The sequence below is a fragment of the Strix aluco genome, chromosome 1 (genome assembly GCF_031877795.1).
Source record: "Strix aluco isolate bStrAlu1 chromosome 1, bStrAlu1.hap1, whole genome shotgun sequence".
In the NCBI taxonomy this organism is placed as follows: domain Eukaryota; kingdom Metazoa; phylum Chordata; class Aves; order Strigiformes; family Strigidae; genus Strix; species Strix aluco.
Window position 1 is genome coordinate 107,658,775 of NC_133931.1, and position 21,236 is coordinate 107,680,010.

Consider the following 21,236-nt stretch of genomic DNA (forward strand, 5'->3'; position numbering starts at 1 on the left):
TGAGTTGGGTTCTGTGCCCTTGGGGACTGCAATGATGGCAACACTTGGCTTTATGGTTGGCAGCGTTTTTTAATGGGCCTCATAGATTCTAATTAAATAGTCATGTCTCTATTGCTTTGAAAATGAAGTCCTGGAAGCAGCCTTAAACACTGTGTGCTCTGCCTTGCATCTACTTCCTAACCCTATAGCTATTGCATAGGCAACCTCTGGACAGTTCATCTGGAGGGCCCTGTGGTATGTAACCCTGGGGCAAGCACTGATCCCGTATGCTCCCCCAGACAGGCTTACAGCATAGCTACTCGATTCTCAGGAAGGCCCCAGTTCTTGCCGTAGGACATACATTCACTCTGAGAAGCAGAGGAGTTTATTTCACAGATTGGGAACAAACTATTTGGTACAAGCCATGGTGAGATGGTCAGGAGGGCATATAAAAGACCAAAGCCCTAAACAGTGCAGTGAAGCAAACACACGTTTTGTTCATATTCTTTTCCTCTCTTCCTGCTCTTTTCCTTCCACTTCCCCCTTCTTTTTAATGTAGCTTTGGTTCTGCTTTGCAGTTATCTCTTCAAGCTGACTCCACAGTAAATCTTCTTAGGCTGCTGACTCAGCAAACCCAAGTAAGAGCAGGCCAGCAACACACTTGCTAGAGACTCGAATAATATCCCTCCAGGTGCTGGATATTAATAGCTGAGCAACATGAAAAATCACTGATTCTGATTTTTTTTCTTACAGGCTCCTTTTCTAAGGGATCTTTTTTTATTTTCCCATTTGTTATTTGACTGCTCATTCAATGCTTCTCCAAGCTCATGAATACAAAACCATCAGGGAAAAGAATCATATTAACGTCCTTAAATCAGTGTTGTCATCATATTATTTGCCTGTCACAGAAATCATTACTACTACCAGAGGGCTAAAAAGTGAACACATTAATGTAGGGCAAACATTTTCTGCTTTGTAACCTGCTGCCATGGATTTCTAAGACCTAGATATTTTGCCTGCCAAAGTAAGGAAAGTCATATGTAGATACCTGTGTTTGTGCACAGAGTTGTGAAACACACATTGGTAGAATATGTGTATTCCTAGTCTTTTTTTTTTTGTTGTCATTCATGTTTTGTGCAAATAAGCTTAATATGCTTAAAAACATTTTAAGCAAGCGTGTCTTTCTTCAGCTTCTGCAATAACCATAACTGACACCTGATGTGCCCACTGTGAGATTACAAGAGGCAGTGTACTAGACAGAGCAGCAACACAACATCAAGGTCTCCCACCAGCTTCAGGCAACTTAGACAGGAGTGTCAACATGCCAGGCTTTCTCAGAAAAACCCAGAGACTTATAGATATCTTAAGGTGGAGACATTACCCTGAGATATCTGTCACTCTGTCACTCTCTGTAAGTATCTATCCCACCTAGCTCACAGGCTAAGGACCATCTGGAACCCAGGATCCTAATTTTTGTGCCTCTGAAACATGCTTGAATTTGGGTGGTATCAAGGGCACTGTCATTGTTTTGCAACACTGATTTTTCTCACATGTGATGCACCTTACCAGAAATTCTGAACCTTCTCTTTGAAACTACCTTACCCAATATTACACATTCTGAGATTTTCTTCTTTTTTAAATGAGGCATAAGCTTTTAAGCGGTTATATTCTGCTGATTACCCGTAGCACCATCACCTTATATTAAAATGGAAAAGATATAGCAGCAGTAACGTCTTGTCTAGCTGATTTTTTTCTCCTCTGGAGAACATTCCCAGCAGTTCCCTAGTTATATTTGTACATACTTGTATTTGCATTACATAAACAACAAGGAAGTCCCATGTAACCATTCCTTATGTTAGAGATGGTTGCTACAGAGAACTTGACTTCTCTAATAGGGTTATGAGATGTTACAAATCATAAGGCAGATAGATAAATTTACTGAAAGCTGTCTCATTAAGTTCTGCGTGGAAAAAATAGTTTGCTTAAAGAGCAGGGATCAACACAACCATCTATGTGCTTGAGGAACCCCATATTTGAGCTGCAGCAGAAAATATATGCTCTAACAAGCAGTAGGGTTAGAGAGAAACTAGTAGAATAGTGTGTCTGAACACACTGTCTCTCATCTTTAAAAAAATGACAGAGACTGAAATGTAGATGATCCTATTTGAACGTAGCCTGACACTGGAAGTGACGGCTACCGATGAATAATAGAGGATACAGACAGCTCCCTGCTCCGTAGACTATACACACCCTTAAAAGATTGAGAAATATTACCCCTTCAGTAAACAGGGTCTGAGCAAACAGATCTAGTTTCTCTCTTCACCTCTTCATAAATCGTTTAAACATTATCAGATCAAGGTTTTATTCTCTGATCTGTGAGATGCTGTCTGCACATACAAATCTGTATTTGTCCATCTGACCCTCACATAGGGACCACACTTCAATGTTAGTATAGAAGAGGCATCATTTACACGGTTCTTTTTCATCTCTCTCTTTTCTTTTTTTTTTCTTTTTTTTAAAGGAAGTCAGTGAACATATGTTTGCCAGCTAAAGAAACACTGTGAAGAATATCTTATTATTTGAAATATTTAAGCTTAGCAATACTAAAAATGCATCCACAAGAAATTCTAAGTATTAGCTAAAGAAATACATCTGATTGAATTATTACAGACAGTTAGAACACCTGCATTGCAGTTACATTTAAAATTCAGTTCATATACTAAGCCAACTTTGTGAGTCATGAATTTCATTGTTTCTCAAGTACATTTGGAACCAGACAAATGATGGTTTGGGATCCTATCTCCTCAATAATTTTATGATGACTTTTGTTAATATTGCCAATAAAAAACCAAGCCCACTGTTATCACAGATGAATGGAATGAGAAATCCATCAAAATGGCAGTGAAAGTGAATTCAGAAGCAAAAAATAGGTAGGTTGAAGAAAACTGATGTGCAAATGAAAAGAGATGTTCAGACAAAACAGAGGAAAGAATAAGAGTGACTGAAAAGAAGCATGCTAGCTAAAAAAAAAAAAAAATAGCAAAAATAGCTACATATACATTTAAAGCTAGGAAAGCATTTAAAATGGAGGAAAGAAAAAAGCTCAAGAATTCCTCTAAAAGGCCTAGCAGGTATCATGCTTCGAGATCCTGTCTTCAGTCCCAAGTGATTAATAAGGAAGTGAAATACCTTTGTGATAAAAATCCAACCACTCTAGTCTCTGATGATTAGAATTGGCTTAACATGCCCATTTCTAAATATATCTTAGCATATTATTTTCTTGTTGTCTGGTCTGAGAAGCCACTTGCATTAATACACTTTGTCCTCCTTTTGTCCTCTTGATCTGTTTATGAATGTGGACATTAGTCTGGGTGCTTTGGTTTTCTGAGGGTAAAATGGGTCTGTCTATTGCTGAAGCCAAAAACTTCACCTCCAAGCAGGTGTACAGATTCAGGAGCTAATGCAGTCACACCAACTGCGAGGGATGGATACGTGCCACAAAATGGGGATCAATCCCAACTGCTGAGAACAGGAGTTCTCCTTGAGAGTAATTGGAGATTTCTTGAATAGCACCAGATGTGTTTAGAGGACAGCAATGTAAAAGAAGATTTTTTCTGGAACTTGGAGGTTAAGATTACATTAAAATTTACTCTAAATTTTTTAAAAGTCACATCCGCTCCCTCTGTAGAGAATCTGAAAATCTGCATGACAGAAAAGTACCAATTTGAGGACTCAGCACAGCATGTTAGAGGTGGTTTGAAGAGAAAGTGTGTGTCCCAATGGAGAGAAAATGTGTTACCACAGCATTACAAAAGAGTCCCAGCAAGGGAAGAACCATAAATAACATTGTATTATTCCTGAACTTCAGTCTGTGAAAAGAAATTTAGGGATGTAATAAGGAATGAATTCTACAGACAAATTATAGTACAATCTCTGTCATAGGCATAAGTCTCTTCACTGACCAAAGAAGTATGTGCAAACACACAAGTTGACGAGTGCAAAATTGTTAACTTTAGTATCTGGGTTCCTGCAAGAAACTATAATAAAACCTTGCACTCATAAACAAGATCATAAACATTGCAGAAACAGCATATATAAAAGCATATTTGTTCTTATTAGCTCTGGTTTACTTCATAGTATTTCATTAGAGAGTTGTTCTTTCCAAAAGCTGGAGCTGATCACTAATTATCCAGCTCAGTGATCATGGTTATCTCCTGAAATGCTAGGAATTGGAAACTTGCTGTCCTTCTGCATTTGCCAGGAAGGTCATCCATCTGAAAGCTCAAGAGATATGTTCAGTCACATTTATTTCCCTTAATTAAAAATTGTTCACCTCTAAATAAGAAGACACCTTTTGGCTGTCTCAAGCTGAACACCAAAAATCTTAAAACATTGAAGATCACTGGTCATTAAAAAAAAAGTCTTTTGCCTTTCCATTTATGTGACCATTTCATTAATTTTGTTTCAGTCTGAAAAATATACTTGCATACCCAAGAATACAGCAGCATTACCAATCTGCTTTCCAGTTTCACCTGGTGTAAGATCTATCTCACCAACACTTATAGACGAGGAAACATTGAAGCTGTCCTAGGCTTAGCTGTAAGATAGGAGCTCCTAAGTGACAGACATGACACGTATCATTTCTGGGTCTCAAACCAGAAGCAACAAGGTGTGTTTATGTAATTTAATGTATGTCATAAAAAAACAGCATCTGAATTTGAGCTAATCTCCTTTTATAGTCAAGAGGACAGGAATCTCATACTAACATCTAAAACAGGTTAAATGTAGGGTTTTTTTCACCCTCCCCATTAGCTTGGAGGAAGTCTAATGTAACTGTTTCAGAGATATAGTACAAAAACTAAATATACTCACTTTATTAATAAGTAAATCTTTCTGCCTGACCAGGAAAGCTAGGCAATAGTCAGAGGACTCATGCACTAGTGTTGTGGTTTAAGCCCAGAGGGCAACGGAGCACCACACAGAGCTCCCTCACTCCTTCCCCCTCAGGGATGGGGAGGAGAAAATACAACAAAAAGCTTAGGGATTGAGATAAGGACAGGAAGGCATGAGTCACCCATTATGGTCGTGAGCAAAAAACAGACTCAACTGGGGAAGAAGGAACATCAATTTAATTTGAACATCACTGGCAACAATAATTTTCCAATCAAAGAGAATAGGGCAGTAAGAAATACAACCACATCTTTCAAACACATTCCCCCCACCCCTCCCTTCTTCCCAGGCTCAGCTCTGCTCCTGATTTCTCCACCTCCTCCCTGCCAGTAGTGTGAGGGATGGGGAATAGGGGCTGCGGTCAGTTCATCACATGTTGTCTCTACCGCTCCTTCCTCTTCAGAGGGAGGACTCCTTGCACTCTTCCCCTGTTCCAGTGTGGGGTTCTTCTTATGGCAGACAGTCCTCCATGAACTTTCTCCGACATGAGTCCTTCTCATGGGCTGCAGCTCTTCCCAAACTGCTCCAGAATGGGTCCTTTCCCTGGGCTGCAATCCTCCCAGCAATAGACTGCTCCAGCGCTGACTTCCCTCAGAGTCCCGGCCTTCTTCAGGTACAGCCACACGCTCTGGCGTGGGGTCCTCCATGGGCTGCAGGGAAGTTTCTGCTCTGATGCACCTCCTCCCCCCCCTCCTTTCTTCCACAGACCTCAGTGTTTGCAGTGGTATTTCCCTCACAACTCCTCCTCCTCTCCAGGTTCCCCTTCTTAAATATGTTATCACAGAGGTGCAGCTACTACTATCACTAATTGGCTTGGCCTTGGCCAGAAGCGGATCCGACTTGGAGCTGGGGGAGCTTCAAGAAGCTTCTCACCAGGAGCTACCTCTGTAGCCCCTCCCCTACTACCAAAACCCTTGCACACACAAACCCAACACAAGTAGAAAGAAATTCAAAGACTAGATATTTGTATGGTAAGGGACTATATTATTTGGATGAACAGAAGTATACTACCAGTTCCACAGAATTTAGCTGAATAATGTTACATTTCAGATATGCAGTTAATTAAAGTTGTCTCTAAATAAGACCTAAGGGGAAAGAATGTGTATATTTGTGTGCCAAAATAAAGATGAGCCTTGTATGCTGACCACTATGCATTGTAAAAGACAGGTCACACATTCTATACACATGAACAAGAAACTCTGTAAGTACTGCTAAAAGATACTCTGGTCACATCACCACTATATTAAATAGTTCTTATTTCAAAATTAAAACAAAATATATGTCAAGAATGGCTATTAAAGAGCAGTAACATGAGAGTATTTATATATAAGAAATTGTAAAGTATTTGCATGGAAGTTATAGAAGGCTATTAATGATCATGAGATAAGAGAATTTAAATATTACTGCTATTTGTCACCGTATCCCTCTGTGTAATGCCTCTTGAGAAGTGATGAAAAGCACAGTTATAATCAAAGGTCTAGCAAAGAACTGAACTGAAACGCAAGATGAATTTATTATAGGGATTGCATACTGTTCCTCACAGTTACAAAGTGAAAAAGAATGCTTTATTCAGCAGTCTTATGACTGTTATGTGAAGCTAGATACAGCCACAATGCGTAGGGGACAATCGTCACGAGTAGAGTTACAATCCCCAGATTTGTTAAGACTGAGTGATCCATGGAATAGCATGTTACTTAGCAAGTAAAGACATTTAGTGAAAATAAATCCCTGTAATCTTCATAAAGGTTTGAAGATCTTCAGGAAAATGATGAAAGAGTTCAAGTGCCTGTACCTTTAGAGGCCCACCTGTATGGTTTCTTAAAATTGGCCCTCTGAAAATGGAGGCATCCAAAAGTACTGGCTAAAATATAACAAGGCTTAGGCTTCACAGGGCTGATGGGAATCTTTAGTTTTATCCCCTCTGCCTGGAAAAAATAATCTTAAGTCAATCAATTTGAAACAGAAGTCCCACTATTTTTTTTTTTTAATTTTTACTTTATGTTATTTTCTTTGTAATCTTGGATAGAAACAGTGAACAAATCCCCTCAAGGAATTGACTTGCCCTTCTACAGGATGATCAGTGATCACAGTTCTATTGCATCCACAAAGGAGGTTGGAAAAATCTTAACATAACCTATGGGGCCACACAGAAAAAGCCAGAATCAGTGTTAGTAACAGATCCTTCACTCTTAGCAAGTGCTGGCCTTGAGAACATGTATTTATATTGGTACAATGTAAATAAAACCAAGTTTCCTTACCATGGGAAGCAATATCAGAGTGAAGAAGCAGATCTTCCAGTTCACGGCCATCTTCTTTTAATTTTGAACTTTAGTCAAGCTTTGCTTGTTAACACTGCTTGTACTGACTGAAGTACAAGCTCTCTGCAGATCTTTTGGTTAAGGTCTTCAAGTCAAGGCTCAGATCTCTGCAGTGAAAAAGGAAAATTATTATAAATATGGAAAACATGAAGAGGATGAAAAAGAAATGGACAGTAAACAGAAAACCCAGCACTTGAAGTGTGAGTTGTACATATTAGAGATCAACCATAGAGATCTGGATTGCAGCTATTATAGATGGTCTTGGATATTTAAGCTGAAGCCAAAGGACATATCTGTATGATCAGTAACTTGTACCATAGAAACTACTGAAACAGGTTCTGTAGCTGCAAAGACCTAAATTGAACGCAAAGAAAAAGGATAGATTATTTTGAACCAGAAAAAGGACCTAACTGTCTGCTTAATTTCTGAAGTCATGATTTGATCCTCATGATTTTCAGTAGTGTCTCAAAAACACAACTGCCTGGGGGCTTTTTAGGAGACTGTATGACACGATGGTTTACTCCCAGATATCACTTGTCTAGATAACAAAATCCGTGACCAGAGTGTTAATAATCTGATAGCTTTTTGAGAACTCGGCAATACAAGTGCAAAGGAATGAATTGTACTCTCAGGCTAAAGATTCATCCATGACATAAGACAGGATTGACTTATATGGTTGACAGTGTAATGCAGTGACTTCTATTGCTTGGTCTCTGCCAAGGAGCTAGACAGGTGGTCAGGACATTGACAGAATTGCATAACTGACATTAGCTCCCTCCTAGCACCTCCTCCCATAACCCAGTGTTTAAAAATTCCCACTTGCTCCAAATCATGATGATTCTTCAAACAGTTTTGCATCCAAGAGAACCTCTCTATCTCAATTTCTAGCTGGACCCAGCTAGAAATCTACCTCTATCTCTTAATTACATTTTAAAACACAATCCTGTCTCAGATCTTGATATCTTGGTGAAACAGATGTCTCATTTGATGCCCTACGTACAGTCATATTTTTATCATGGACATATACATTTATATTCATAGTTTTCTTTCCCCAGTTGTCCCTCACCTAAGATGGATCCCCTTGTATTGGATTTGCATGGCAAGGTTTTGGTAGCGGGGGGGCTACAGGGGTGGCTTCTGTGAGAAGCTGCTAAAACCTTCCTCTATATCTGATAAAGCCAATGCCACCTGGCTCCAAGATGAACTCACCACTGGCCAAAGCCAAGACCATCAGCAACAATGGTAGTGCCTCTGTGATAACATATTTAAGAAGGGGGAAAAACTGTTGCACAATAGCAGTCAGAAGAGAGAAGTGAGAATATGTGAGAGAAACAACTCTGCAGACACCAAGGTCAGTGAAGAAGGAGGGGAGGAGATGCTCAAAGCACTGGAGCAGAGATTATCCTGCAGCTTGTGGTGAAGACTGTGGTCAGGCAGGCTCTGACCCTGCACCCCTGAAGGTTCATGGTGGAGCAGATCTCCAACTGCAGCCCATGGAGGACCCCACGCCAGAGCAGGTGGATGCCCAAAGGAGGCTGTGAGCCCATGGGAAGCCCATGCCAGAGCAGGTTTGCTGGCAGGACTTGTGAGCCTTTGGGGGACCCACACTGGAGCAGTCTTCCTGAAGGACTGCACCCCATGGAAGGGACCCACGCTGGAGTAGTTTGTGAAGAACTATAGCCTGTGGGAAGGACTCACATTGGAGAATTTTGTGGAGGACGGTCTCCCATGGGAGGGATGCCACGCTGGAGCAGGGTAAGAGTGTGAGGAGTCCTCACCCTAAGGAGGAAAGAGCAGCAGAGACAATGGGTGATGAACTGGCCACAACCCCCATTCCCCATCCCCCTGCACCATTGGTGGGGAGGAGGTAGGTAAAATTGGGAATAAAGTTAAGCCCATGAAAGAGGGAGGGGTGGGGGGAAGGTGTTTTAAGATTTGCTTTTATTTCTCATTATCCTACTCTGATTTGAGTGATAATAAATTAAATTAATTTCCCCAAGTCAAATCTGGTTTGTCTGTGATGGTAATTGCTAAGTGATCTCTCCCTGTCCTTGTCTCAACCCGCAAGCGTTTTGTCATATTTTCTCTCCCCTGTCCAGTTGAGGAGGGGAGGTGATAGAGTGGCTTGGTGGGTGACTGGTGACAAACCAAGGTTAACGCACCACACCCCTTCAGTGTATCTCTAGCCTATAGATCTAATTCCTCCAAGATAAACTCAGACAGAAGCCCTTTGGCAATGTCTATAGTAGTTTAGGTGCAACCTCTCTGCTTTGGAAGGTAGAGAGTTTAGTCCCATGGGCATGAGTTGTGCCACAGCAGTTTGTTACAGAGCCAGAGAACTGTCTCTGCTCTCTGGGGAGTCCCTGCCATTTTTCAGGCCCACAGTTTCACTTTCAGCATCTAAACCCTCACTTTTAAGGCAGAAAGCATCAGTTTAGGGCCCAAAGCCCCACTGATTTATTTACAAGTGTAAATGAAGTCTTTGAATGCTGAGGCCCCTTTTAAAATCTTCTTGTCTGATGTAGGTTTCCTACCTGCACCACCTATCACATCCATGGGCATAAACACAACTGATGTACATCTTCACAACTAGAGAAATGTTTAAACACATAAGTAAATGTTTGAGAGAAGAAAGGGATCATAGATAATAACAAATCAGGGATACATGACTCACATCCAGTTAAAGAAAGAATAAAATGAGGGTATATTGGAAAAATATTTAAAATATCAGAAGGAATGTGAGGAAATATAACAACAGAGAAAAGACTGAAAAGAAAACAGACGGAAGACAGAAAGTAAATAAAAGAATGATGAGAAATGTAAAAGAACTTTTATGATCAGAGCTCACTTAATTTTTATACTGATTGCAATGTGCTGCTAAGTCATCAGCATTTACAAAGGGGTCTTTCAATTAAAAAATAAAAAAGGAAAATTAAGCTCTCTCTAAATTTTTGTCTTCTCCATCCAGATCCTGACTAAATGGAGAACAACAATTCATAAAATTCCCTATAAACTGATCTGCTTTCTTCCATCCTCACTCGATCAGTCACTCTCACTCTGCTCTGGTACTGAATTTAATTACTTAACTGTATTTCTGATGGTTTATCAAATAATGAGAGACTGATAAGATCTCAGCTGAGGAGGACAGCAAACATCCGTGGTGACATTCAGCAGTGAGGAGTTGGAAAAACAAAGTCACTCCATTAACAGAAGCAACAGAAAACCAGACAGATGCATTAGCAGACATTGGATTTGAAATTATTTCATGATCATTTGCACTCTTGTGTGCAGGCTAGTCCAGAAAGACCAGAGAGTGGTGTGGAGATTGAATTATATCCTTGGATTCTGCCACTGTAATGCATCAGAAACACTATTTAAATACAATGGAAAGGTGGGAGATGTCTGAATAAACAGATGGACGGATCCCTGGGGGAAAGTGGTAACCTTTAGAATATACTGTTTTCAATATTTGAAGATCCAGTTTTACTTTAACCTGTCATTCACTAGGTTTGAAAAGTGGAGAGTGGATGTTTTCTGATTTATCTTAGTTTCAAAGGAACTTCTGAAGAGACAGGAACATCTGCAAGCCATTTCATTGCTTCACATTTTGCAGAGAAAGTAAAAGAATTGACTTAATTTTTGCCTTCAAGGTAGCCATGGAAACCTGCATCAAAAACTGGACTGAGGCCTTCATATTGTTCACAGAGACTGAAGTGTTTATTAGGTTATAACAACTACCAGTTCCATGAACTTATGCCCTGCACCTGCAGCAGAATCTGTATATATTGTTTAGCAGCTCCTATCATATATGATATACATAGGTGCAGAGTCCATCTATTACCAATAAAAGTCTAGTTATGTCACAAACAGGTACTATCATCAGGTACGTTTTACTAGAATAATGAACTTTTTAAAAATACAGGCAATGTTTACGAAGCATTTCCATTTCCATTCAATACTGGGGAAAGAAATACATGTATGAATACAGGATTTGGGAGGGAAGCTTGAGTTATCGTATTGTCTTCTGATGTCACTGGTAGCCAAATCCTGTAATTTCGTTAGTAAATTAGAGATACTGGTGCTTCATGTTATTGTTTCATCTGCATTTGCTACCATAATTAAAATTAGTGAAGTCAGAATAGCCAATAGCATGGGGGTTGCACCTTTCAGTTGTGTATATACAGTTCCCCAACATAAAAAAAAACTTCAGTTGTCTCTGGTGAAACAGAAGGGCTGTTGAAGTGTCTGACAATCTGAAAATCAGTTGATTGTTACTAAAATGGAATGGGCTTTGGGGGATTATTACAAGCATGGGTGAAATATAGGGAGAAAAAAAAAGACTTGTTCTGGTCAGCTAATGACTTACGAAAATTATTCATCATCTGTGAAGGTGGATTCATTTGTCCACTGCAGGCTCTTTCAGTGCCACAGCAGATTCTTTCTGTTACTTAGTGGCAAATCATAGGTACTTCAAGGGCAGGTTGGAAAATCTCTGGCAAAACATGTTCTGCCACAAGTGCCCATTTCTTTACCCTATCTAAAAAGGGACTCTGGAGTGCTTAGCTCATATGTCCATTATATTACAGAAGCCTAAAGGCTGTTGAGGAGAATTGCACTGTGAGAAGCCCCAAGTGCCAAGTGCACAATATGATGTCAGTAACCAACAAAAATGGATAGTGAGCCTTTTCCAAGTAGGATGTGCCTACTTCCAAGGAGGCATAAAAGAATCACTCCTTAAAATAATCAAAGCTTACCATATCAAGTAATGGGTGGAATTGTTATACAGCATCTCAGACAGAGTGTAACCCTGCAGGATGAATGAAAGAGTATTTTTTAATTACTTTATAAGGCTGTTATGAGCTGTTATTGAGATCTCACCCAAAAGAAAGAAACAACTTGATCTGCTAGGCTCCTTGTTATGGTCCTCTGGGACACGTGCCAGTGGTTTAAAAGGAAAGCAATAAATTTCAAAGCTGACCCACAAAGTCTTAGACCAATGGTGATTAAATGTGAGTTCATTACTTAATTAATCTTAATTCAGTGTCTATTCAGGGCTGCCCACCACATCCTTCTCCTACACCATGACCAAGCTACTATGCAAGTGTGGAAATCTGAAAGCTTCTGACAACATGCAGGATCAATTGAGCTTTTGCAGACTGAACACTCTACATTGCAGCAATGTCAACTACTCCATGAACAGTTATTCCCCAGTACTTCCTAGTGACATGAAGAATATTTCCCTATGCAGAATAAACATGAGTGAAGAATGATGGAGTGCCAAAGAAAGAAGGTGCTGAGAAGAATATTCCAGCTGCCATTCTGGCTCACAGACCATTCCTCTGGCATTTCCAAGTTTTCCCCAGAGAAAGGAACTCCACAGCTCTTTATGGCACAAAGTTTGCTAGACAGACATCTTTGTCTTATATATATGAAGAGGTAATTATGTAATTGATTATCCGTCTTTTTTAGGCTCTCAATACAAGGTGTGAAATCCAATGCATTTTATTATTTGCCTCCTAAAACTTCCCAAATGTAGTACACCAGCTTCATAATTTATATTAAAGGGCATGGTGAATCTTCCTCATGTCAACTGAGGCACTCGCTAACAAGAAATAAGTAGAGTTGGGGAAGCAACCCTTCAGTGACCTAGGACCTGTCACCTAATTTTAGAAACTTGGAAGACACATACTCACATATGAGCTCATTGTGAAATCTCTTTTTATATAGTCAACAGAGAGAAGTAGACATATGAGGAAATAAATTTGTCTGACCTATTTTAACTGTCTACTTTAAACTTTCTACTTCTGTCCCATGAGTGTAAAGGAATTCTTAACAGCTAGCTCATATGTTGACATCTGCATTGTAGATATCTAAATCTGGATAGAATAACCCCACCTCCAGTCTCTTCTGAAGTATATGAATCAGCAGTATGAAACCCAAAATAGCAAAGTTTGACCTACCACAAAGTCTTGAGAAGGGATTAGACTGTTTAGGATGTCAATAAGTTGATGCTGAAATATTTAAGGTAACAGAAAAACTAAAAGAAAACTTAACTGAATACCAGACAGCAAGAGCTCTAAAGTTTCCCACAGAAAGTAGTCTGTAGAGAGCAATCTTATTAAGGCAAACAAAAAGAACAATGTCATGGCCTTTCTACTGTCTTTAATACACCACTTATTACTTCTTGGAGTTTAAATATTTTGGGTTGTTTTCATTTACTTGCATTAATCTTTGTAAATTCACTGAAATTAAAGTATCTGCATGGATCATAGCAGCTGAAAATCTGGCTCTATCTTTCTTTTAAAAACCAAGAAGACATTTATTCACTTTTCTTCCTTTGCGTGCTTAACTGGAAAAGTCTCTAGTGCCCTTGTTTCCACTCACCCTGTCTGTTGTCAATCACAAAACAGGACTTGAAGGGTAATCACATCAGGAGGTCTACGAGGTGGATTTTCAGAAAGCATTTACTGCTACAAGGGACAAGTCAGCCCTTTTCAGCTTATACACGAAGTCTTGAGGGCCTCAGGCAGAAATGCCACACCTTCGCCCAAAACAGTTGGCAACCAGCAACCTGGATTTTGTCACAGGATTGTCCACAAGGAAGGATGCAGTCTGTAGAACATCCAGCCATTGTTCATGAACTGATGTGGGGGTCATGTGCTGCAAAATGTCCATTAATGACAGCTGCAATCAGGTAGTCTCTTCTAATATTGTTCCGGAAAATTGTTGCTTTTGACTTCAGGAAACAAAATTTTTAAAAGGAGCTGATACAATGCTAACAGTAATTTTGCATGGAAATAGTTGCAAGAAATATATTCAACTTCTTACCTGGCTTAGCCATTTCAGTGTTAAAGAATAATCAAGTCTGTCAGCAATACTCAGCAACAGTCCTTTTTCTACCTGGAGGAATAGTTTTTTTGACTTTTTTTCCCCCCTTGAATAGCATGCAGAAAACACCTATGAATTTTACTAGAACTACCTTTTTAAAATTGAAGATAAAGGTGTGATTACAAATAAGGAAATGGTAAATTGCAGATGCTGTGACTTCCATATGCAAATGAGAGTCCAGGTGCACAAATATTTCTACATGAAGCAGGATTATCAATTTCATTGACTTCCACAATGACTTGCATAGGAAAAAAATCAGAGCAATATAGTTTTGCAAGAAGAATAACTGATAAGGGGGATTCACAGAACTGGGGGCTGGCAAGAACCTCTGGAGATTGTCTAGTCCAACTTCCCTGCTCAAAGGAAGGTCAGCTAGAGCAGGTAGTAGGTTATTCAAAACCCATTTCCAACCAGGTTCTGAATATCTCCAAATGTTGAAACTCCACAACTTCCCTGTGCAACCTTTACTTGACCATTCTAACAATAAAAAAGTGTTTTATCATCTTAAAGTTGAATTTCCTATATATCTATCTGTACTTGTTGCTTATTCTCCTGTTGCTGGTCACCACTGACTCCATCAGCCTGGCTCCATCTCCTTTACACCCTCCCATCAGATATTTCTACACATTGATAACATTCCTCTGAATCTTCTCTTCTCTAGGCTGAACAGTCTCAACCATCTGTTTCTCCTTGTAATTCTTTAATCATCTTTGTGGTTCTTCACAGGACTCAGTGCAGTGTGTTCATGTCTCTCTTGTACTCAGCAACCCAGCACTGGACCCAGCACTCCAGACACATCTCACCAGGGCTGAGAGAGAGGAATTAACACTTCCCTTGACAGGCTGTCAATGCTTTTCCACATGCAGATGATGACATTGTTGGCCTTCTTTGCCACATGGGCACATTGTTGGCTCAGGATCCACTTCAAGTCCTCTAGGAGCCTTAGGTCCTTCTCTGTAAATCTGCTTGCCAGCCAGCCTGTCCTTGTGCATAGGATTATTTCTCATCAGGTGCAGGACTGACTTTGCATTTCTCTTTCTTGAACTTGATAAGGTTCCTCTCTGCCTATTCCTCCAGTCTGTCCAGTTCCCTCTGAATAACAGCACAACCAAACACTTGGTTGATCAACTGCTCCTCTGAAATTTGTATAATCTCCAAACTTTCTGAAGGCACACTCTGCCCCATCATCCTGGTCATTAATGAAAACATTAAAGAGCATTGGTCTCTCTTTACAGTCAATGGAGAAGAGGTAAGTAGCCTTAGGGAGCAATTTAATGCTAGATGCCTAATTTTGGACAAAGTGAGTTACTGCTTTCAAAAAGTCTATTTTTTTTGTTCCTCTGCTTACTCAGTCTGATGAGGGCAAACAAAGAAAATTCTACCTTCCACCTCCAAAGTTTAAGACACTAAATCACTGACAGTAAGCAAAACAGAGCACTGACTTCCATCTGTGTCATGGCTTTTTCTTACTTTCAGTACTATCTTTATTCCTTTTATTAACACAGCCTAATAACTTCCGTGTATGTTTTACTTCAGCTGTCCCTGATTATAATTTTGGTAGAGTGGTTTTTTTTCCTTTCCTTTGAGTGGTTTCAATTAAATTGAAATTCCCTGAAGATGTAGGAGTATTGTAATTTGTCCTTACAAAGTACACTTCTTATCATTGCTGTATAACCTGACAGCTCTTGCATTTCCTAGTCCTCTAGCTTTATAGAATTCTGGATATCTGAATATTTTGACATTATAATGACTTTGGAAGTCTATTTGTTGGAACTGTTGCTTGAGGCTCCCTGAAAATTCAGATGCACATGAGTGGATCATTCATCTACAGGTCAAGATTTTCTAGCTTGTCTTTGCAACTACAGCACCTATAGACTTATGAAAGCAGAGACCATGGAATACAGTTCATAACTCCCTGTGCACAGGACTGCTATTCTTGGCAGATATCCCATATAACATCACCCATAAAATTCATCCAGCAATTCTTGCCTTGATTGGCACTATTTTCCCTATTGTATTATGTATCAGATTTATTGTGCCCTTACGTTGTTGATGTCCCCAGAGACCTGGTGAAATGGCATGACTTCTTTAACTAAAGACCATGGATACTCAGTTGCAGGGAAATATTTATAAACTACTGAGTATTTAAGAAACATTAGTAGGCAAAGTAAAAAATGATATGAGAAGTTTTCACCTTCACAGGCAAGTCAATTACCCTTTTGAAGCATCTGTAATATATGTGGGACTTCATAGCTAACATGCAACTAGTATGGGATCATAAAGGTAACTACGTGCTGCTCCATTCCAGCAAAGCTTTAAGTGCTGCTTGGCAAGGTCCTTCAAAATCATTACTCCACAACCCATAAAATGTGTTCTCTGCCTGACACAACAAAGTTTTGCAAAAGCTACTTGATTAATTTGCTTTTCTTGACTGGTGGTCTGCATTTCCTGCCCTGGCTATAGGTATGACTATTGTTTTTCAGTATCACATAGGAACTTGTAAGGACTCTGTTACCTATTCATCAACATTGCAATCAGTCTCTGCTTTGAACCTATCTGGCTGGATATATGTCTTTTCAACAGCATTGCTGTTGAGCAGACATCTATCACATCCAGAGGAAAGAGCAAGAGCAGAAAAGTGTAAGGCTGGACCAGAGCTCTTTATTCCCATTGTGTCTGAAGATCATCCCAAGTGCAGCCCTTGTACAGTACCTACAAACTAACTCCTTAACTCAAAATAATATATTTACTGGAGTGTGATGCCACTCTTACCACCATCTGTTGACGCGCTGAACTGATTATCTTGAATTATTGATTTATTATTATTTTTATTGACTTATTATTTTTATTGATTTATTATTATTATTTATTATTTTTATTATTATTATTATCTTGAATTATTGATTTATCTTGATTATCTGTCATTATGAAGCTATTGTTGCTTCCCATACCCAAGCTAGTCTCTGTGTAGGGTGCTGCATGCTCTCAGCTGTGAGAAAATACTAGGGGTATCTTTAACAAGACACTTCACTATTTAGTACCAGCAGACTCCAGAGGAATGGCCCTGTCACTGGTGATGGACCCATGGGCAAGACACAGTCTCTGAACTCCACCAACAGCACACCAACCTCATATTGTCTCTGGGAAACAAGTCTACCCTTCCCATCTGAAAGCAGAACCAAAGGAATAAAATAAGCAATGAAAGGGAGTTACATGTTGCTTTGGAAGGTGGTAAATACATGAGCAATTGCCTGATGCCAAAGGAATAAATATATGACAGTGGCAGAAAAGTCTGATACGACATTGGCATTAACAGAAGGATGCTTTGAAAAGTGGAATAATTGCCAGGATAGGATGACCAGTTATCTTTCTTTGCCTTATACATATAATTCCTTGTCATTTTTCAATGCAAACGACAGAACCCTTTTGAGTATAACAGCTTGTACTTCATTGAGCATTTTGACTTGTCAGTCTATGGTGATGACCCAGATGAATATCCATTGGCCTCCTCTACACTTCTAAAACAACACAGAAAGTTTTCATGGGCCAAAGTTCAGCCCATCTTGATGAAAAAACCCAGATATAATATTTTTCCTGATTCCTCACTGGGTAGAGAAAATGAACCCACTACTATTGTAATTCCTTAAGCATATATTGTCCCGTTCTCAGGGAAATGTATCCCAGAACAGGCCTGGGACTACAACCCTGCCTCTCCTGTCCTTATGGAGATGAAAATCCCTTTTTTTCTTTTGAACAGTTTCACTCCTACACTGAAAGATAAGGTTAAGTCACTGCATAAGCACTAGCAAGTTGTGCAATTCCTTTTTTTTTTCCACCCACATTTCCTATTGTCCTCCTTTACTATTGCACCTCGAATGGCCTAAGTTCACCCAGCTGTATTCCATCTTGTGGTTATTGAACTCATTACATTTGGACAGTATTAGGACCTTCCACAGCATGTGTTCTTGCAACACCAGGGATGGAATTCATGTCACATAAATTTGGCCGTCTAAAAGTGAAACATCTATATCCAAGCTAGTTTCCCTCAGCTCCCTCCATAGTGAACAGAAGATGAGCAATCCACCTCAGCAACACATGGGTTTGCTTTGCTCTGGGACAACATGCTACTCCTCTTGGCAAACAAAGAGCTAATAAAGCAGAAACCAGTTTGATTAACTCAGAAGAGTCTGTGTTGAGTAGGGACAGCCCTGATCATAGCAGAAGTATAAACAAAGGAGGGAGAAAAGCAATTTAAATTAAAGTCAGTGTTGGGACAAGAAGATGTTAAACTGGGGATCAGAAGAAAGCTTTGGACAATCAGCAAAAGGACACCCTGGAAGTGTCTTCTAGAAAGAGGAGCATAGTCAAAAAAGGTTGGAATTTTGAGAGGACTCTATATAATGTGAATATTTTGTAAACCCATTTCTCTGACACATGGATTACTGCAGTGTTAAGAGACATAGGCTCCTAATCACTTGACTGACTCAGAGCTGGCTCCCATTCAGCCACCTTAAAGCATGGAGTGAACTCATGTCTCTGAACAAAAAACTGCAATGAGAAAACTGCAACCTGTTGGTCTTTCCTGTTCTCAGTAATCTAGAAGCAGTGAAGGCTGCAGAAGTTTTTTGGTAGTCGGTGATGAGAGTGATTGTATCTTAGACACACAGACAGACAGGATGAGCTCAGGCCTCAGTAGAAAAGCTCCTACTTGCACAAAAGGCTGTCCAAGTCTCCTTCCTTTGGTCTGACATAGAAAGAAATGAGTCTAGAGAAAATGTGGGACTTTTCTTTTCCTTCTTTATTTCAGCAGGTTACAAAAGCCTTTTCACTCTGTTTCATGAAGCAAGAACACATCAGATGACACAACGATGAGAATGTTGCAGGTAATCCCAACCCTTTCAGCCCTTTCTCTTAGCTTGTCTCTAGATAGTTTGCCTTTTGAAAAAGCTGGAAATCCTAATAACTTGAGTAGCATTGCAAAATTATTCCACACTATAAAACTGATTTCCTAAGCCATGGTTCAGAGAACTTACAATGTCTTAGCTGAAGTCACATTTCAGAGTGTCCAGTGCCTTAAAAAGGTGTGAATACCTATGATTTATAGTAGTAAAGCTTCTTATGGGGATTACTTTTTAAAAACTAAAATCTAGATAATGTAAATATTCAGCTTAATTCATACACCACTGCTTCACTATTATTCTGAGTAAAGCAGCACTACCGCTTCTAGAAATAAAAATAAATATAAATGAATGGAAAAGTGATTCATTCCCATGCAATTACCGTCTCAGCCTGTGATTAAAACTATTTATCCCTATATTAATCTTCATGATCTGCTCATGGATCAATTCTAGAGGACAATTCTAGACGATAAATTTGCCCTGTGGTGCCCTATAAGGTAGCAGAATATGGTCCTAAGTGAATACATGGGAAGGTCTGAACAATGCAGGATCAAATCAGTTTAATGTAAACATACATACACACATAAACATACAAGTACATGTAAAATTTGTTGGCCGAGATATGATATGATCTTTCCTTTTATTAATTCAAGAGGTGTCAAAAAACAAACAAAAGAAACCCACCAAAACACAACTAGAAAAGATCAGTTGTATCCATTATAGCATTGGTTTTACTTCTGTAGAACTTCAATTTACTACAGCAAAATTCTTCTTAAATACAGAAGCTGGTGTGAACAGGAGTCAATGTGATCTATAAAAAAGTGGGTTTTTTTGCTATATTGAATGTGCCTGTTGAGGTGAAAACTGAAAACCCTGATTATGGATATTAAGATGTGAGATGATTAAGTTTATAAATTGACAGGATGGTCATCATATCAGATGCAACTGAACTTGGTATGATTCGTATTTTCCTTTAGAAATCACATGGATTGGAATATTCTGTGTGGCCCAGAAGAAAATCAAAATGTTATTCTTTTCCATTGGATAGTTTTGGTGTTTTATTGTCATGCATACCAGTAAAACCTAGCATATAATGATGCAAATGTATTCAGACTGAAATCCCCCTCTTCACAGTGTCCACTGCTCGGTTTTAAATAGGTTGACTCATATTTCAGAGACACAGTGAAAATGCGTCTTCCCCAGGGGTGGTTTTCCAGGGCCTTGGGTGAGAGTAATTTCATTAAAACGTATACTTCTAAAACTGAGCTAATTTCCACAGATTCCTTGTATAGTCACTGAGACACAGCCAGCACAGCCAGTAGAGTTCAGAGCACAAGTTAGATCATCCTAAATTATGTATCTCAAAGCATCAGATGAATTGTGCCCTGTTTCTCTATATTTTCTATCAGGAAGGGAGGAAGCAAGGGAAAGGAAGAGAGACATTTGAGACAGACAGCATAAAAAATTTCAGCCCAAACAGTAAAAATCTGCCAAAGCTACATTCAGTTGATTAGGAACGTCTTACATTGGGAAGCAAATTAAAGTCAAATAACATGAAGTGTCTAATAATGTAAGTTATTTCTTGTTCCAACCTCCTCCCTTTATTTTCCTCACATTAGATCAAGTATAAAATCTGTTCAGGTCTTCATTTGCACCCACCCTAAGTTTAATACATAATTTAAGATCAGCAGAAAGGACACCAAAGAAACAGTCTCTTGAGAAGCAGGTGGAGCAGTCATGCAAAACATATTATTTAGGTTAGTTGCTCAAAAACCAAACTAAATAAAATATGTGGCCTTAAAGAGTTCGTATGGTTCTACCATGTTGATCATGACAATGTGCCTTTCAAGCACTTTGGGGATGAAACTTTGACCATTTGGAAACTCATTGGGACAAAGGATTTTGGCCAAAGATTTCACAGTTTCAATGTAATATAATACAGCAGTTCTCCATTATTCCCTTATTCCCCTATTTCCTTGTATGTTCTGTGAAGAGGATTTCTTCTAATCTCTTAAAATAGCTACCATAACATTGTTGTAGGCAGGCACAGCTTCACAGGTTGGTTTCTTACAGAAACACAGTACCTGCCCATCCTAGTCTGTATTTGACAAAAACCTTTTAAAAAGAAAAGCAACCTAAGAAAGAGAAAGCATTATTGATCTCTAGCACTGGGAGATCCACTTCAGCAGCTTCCAAAGGATGC

General features: G+C 39.3%; 1 protein-coding gene across 7 annotated transcripts in view; it reads right to left on the minus strand.

Moving 5' to 3' along the window:
• The window catches only part of ADCYAP1R1 (ADCYAP receptor type I), a 150,923-nt gene that overhangs the window by 110,043 nt on the left and 19,644 nt on the right, over window positions 1-21,236 (minus strand). For all 7 annotated transcript variants that reach the window (XM_074830573.1, XM_074830562.1, XM_074830588.1 and 4 more), the window contains exon 2: window positions 7,188-7,354. In XM_074830573.1, coding sequence (XP_074686674.1) covers window positions 7,188-7,238 — 51 coding nt within the window. In that variant the 5' untranslated portion in view covers window positions 7,239-7,354. The remainder of the gene's footprint in view (window positions 1-7,187; window positions 7,355-21,236) is intronic.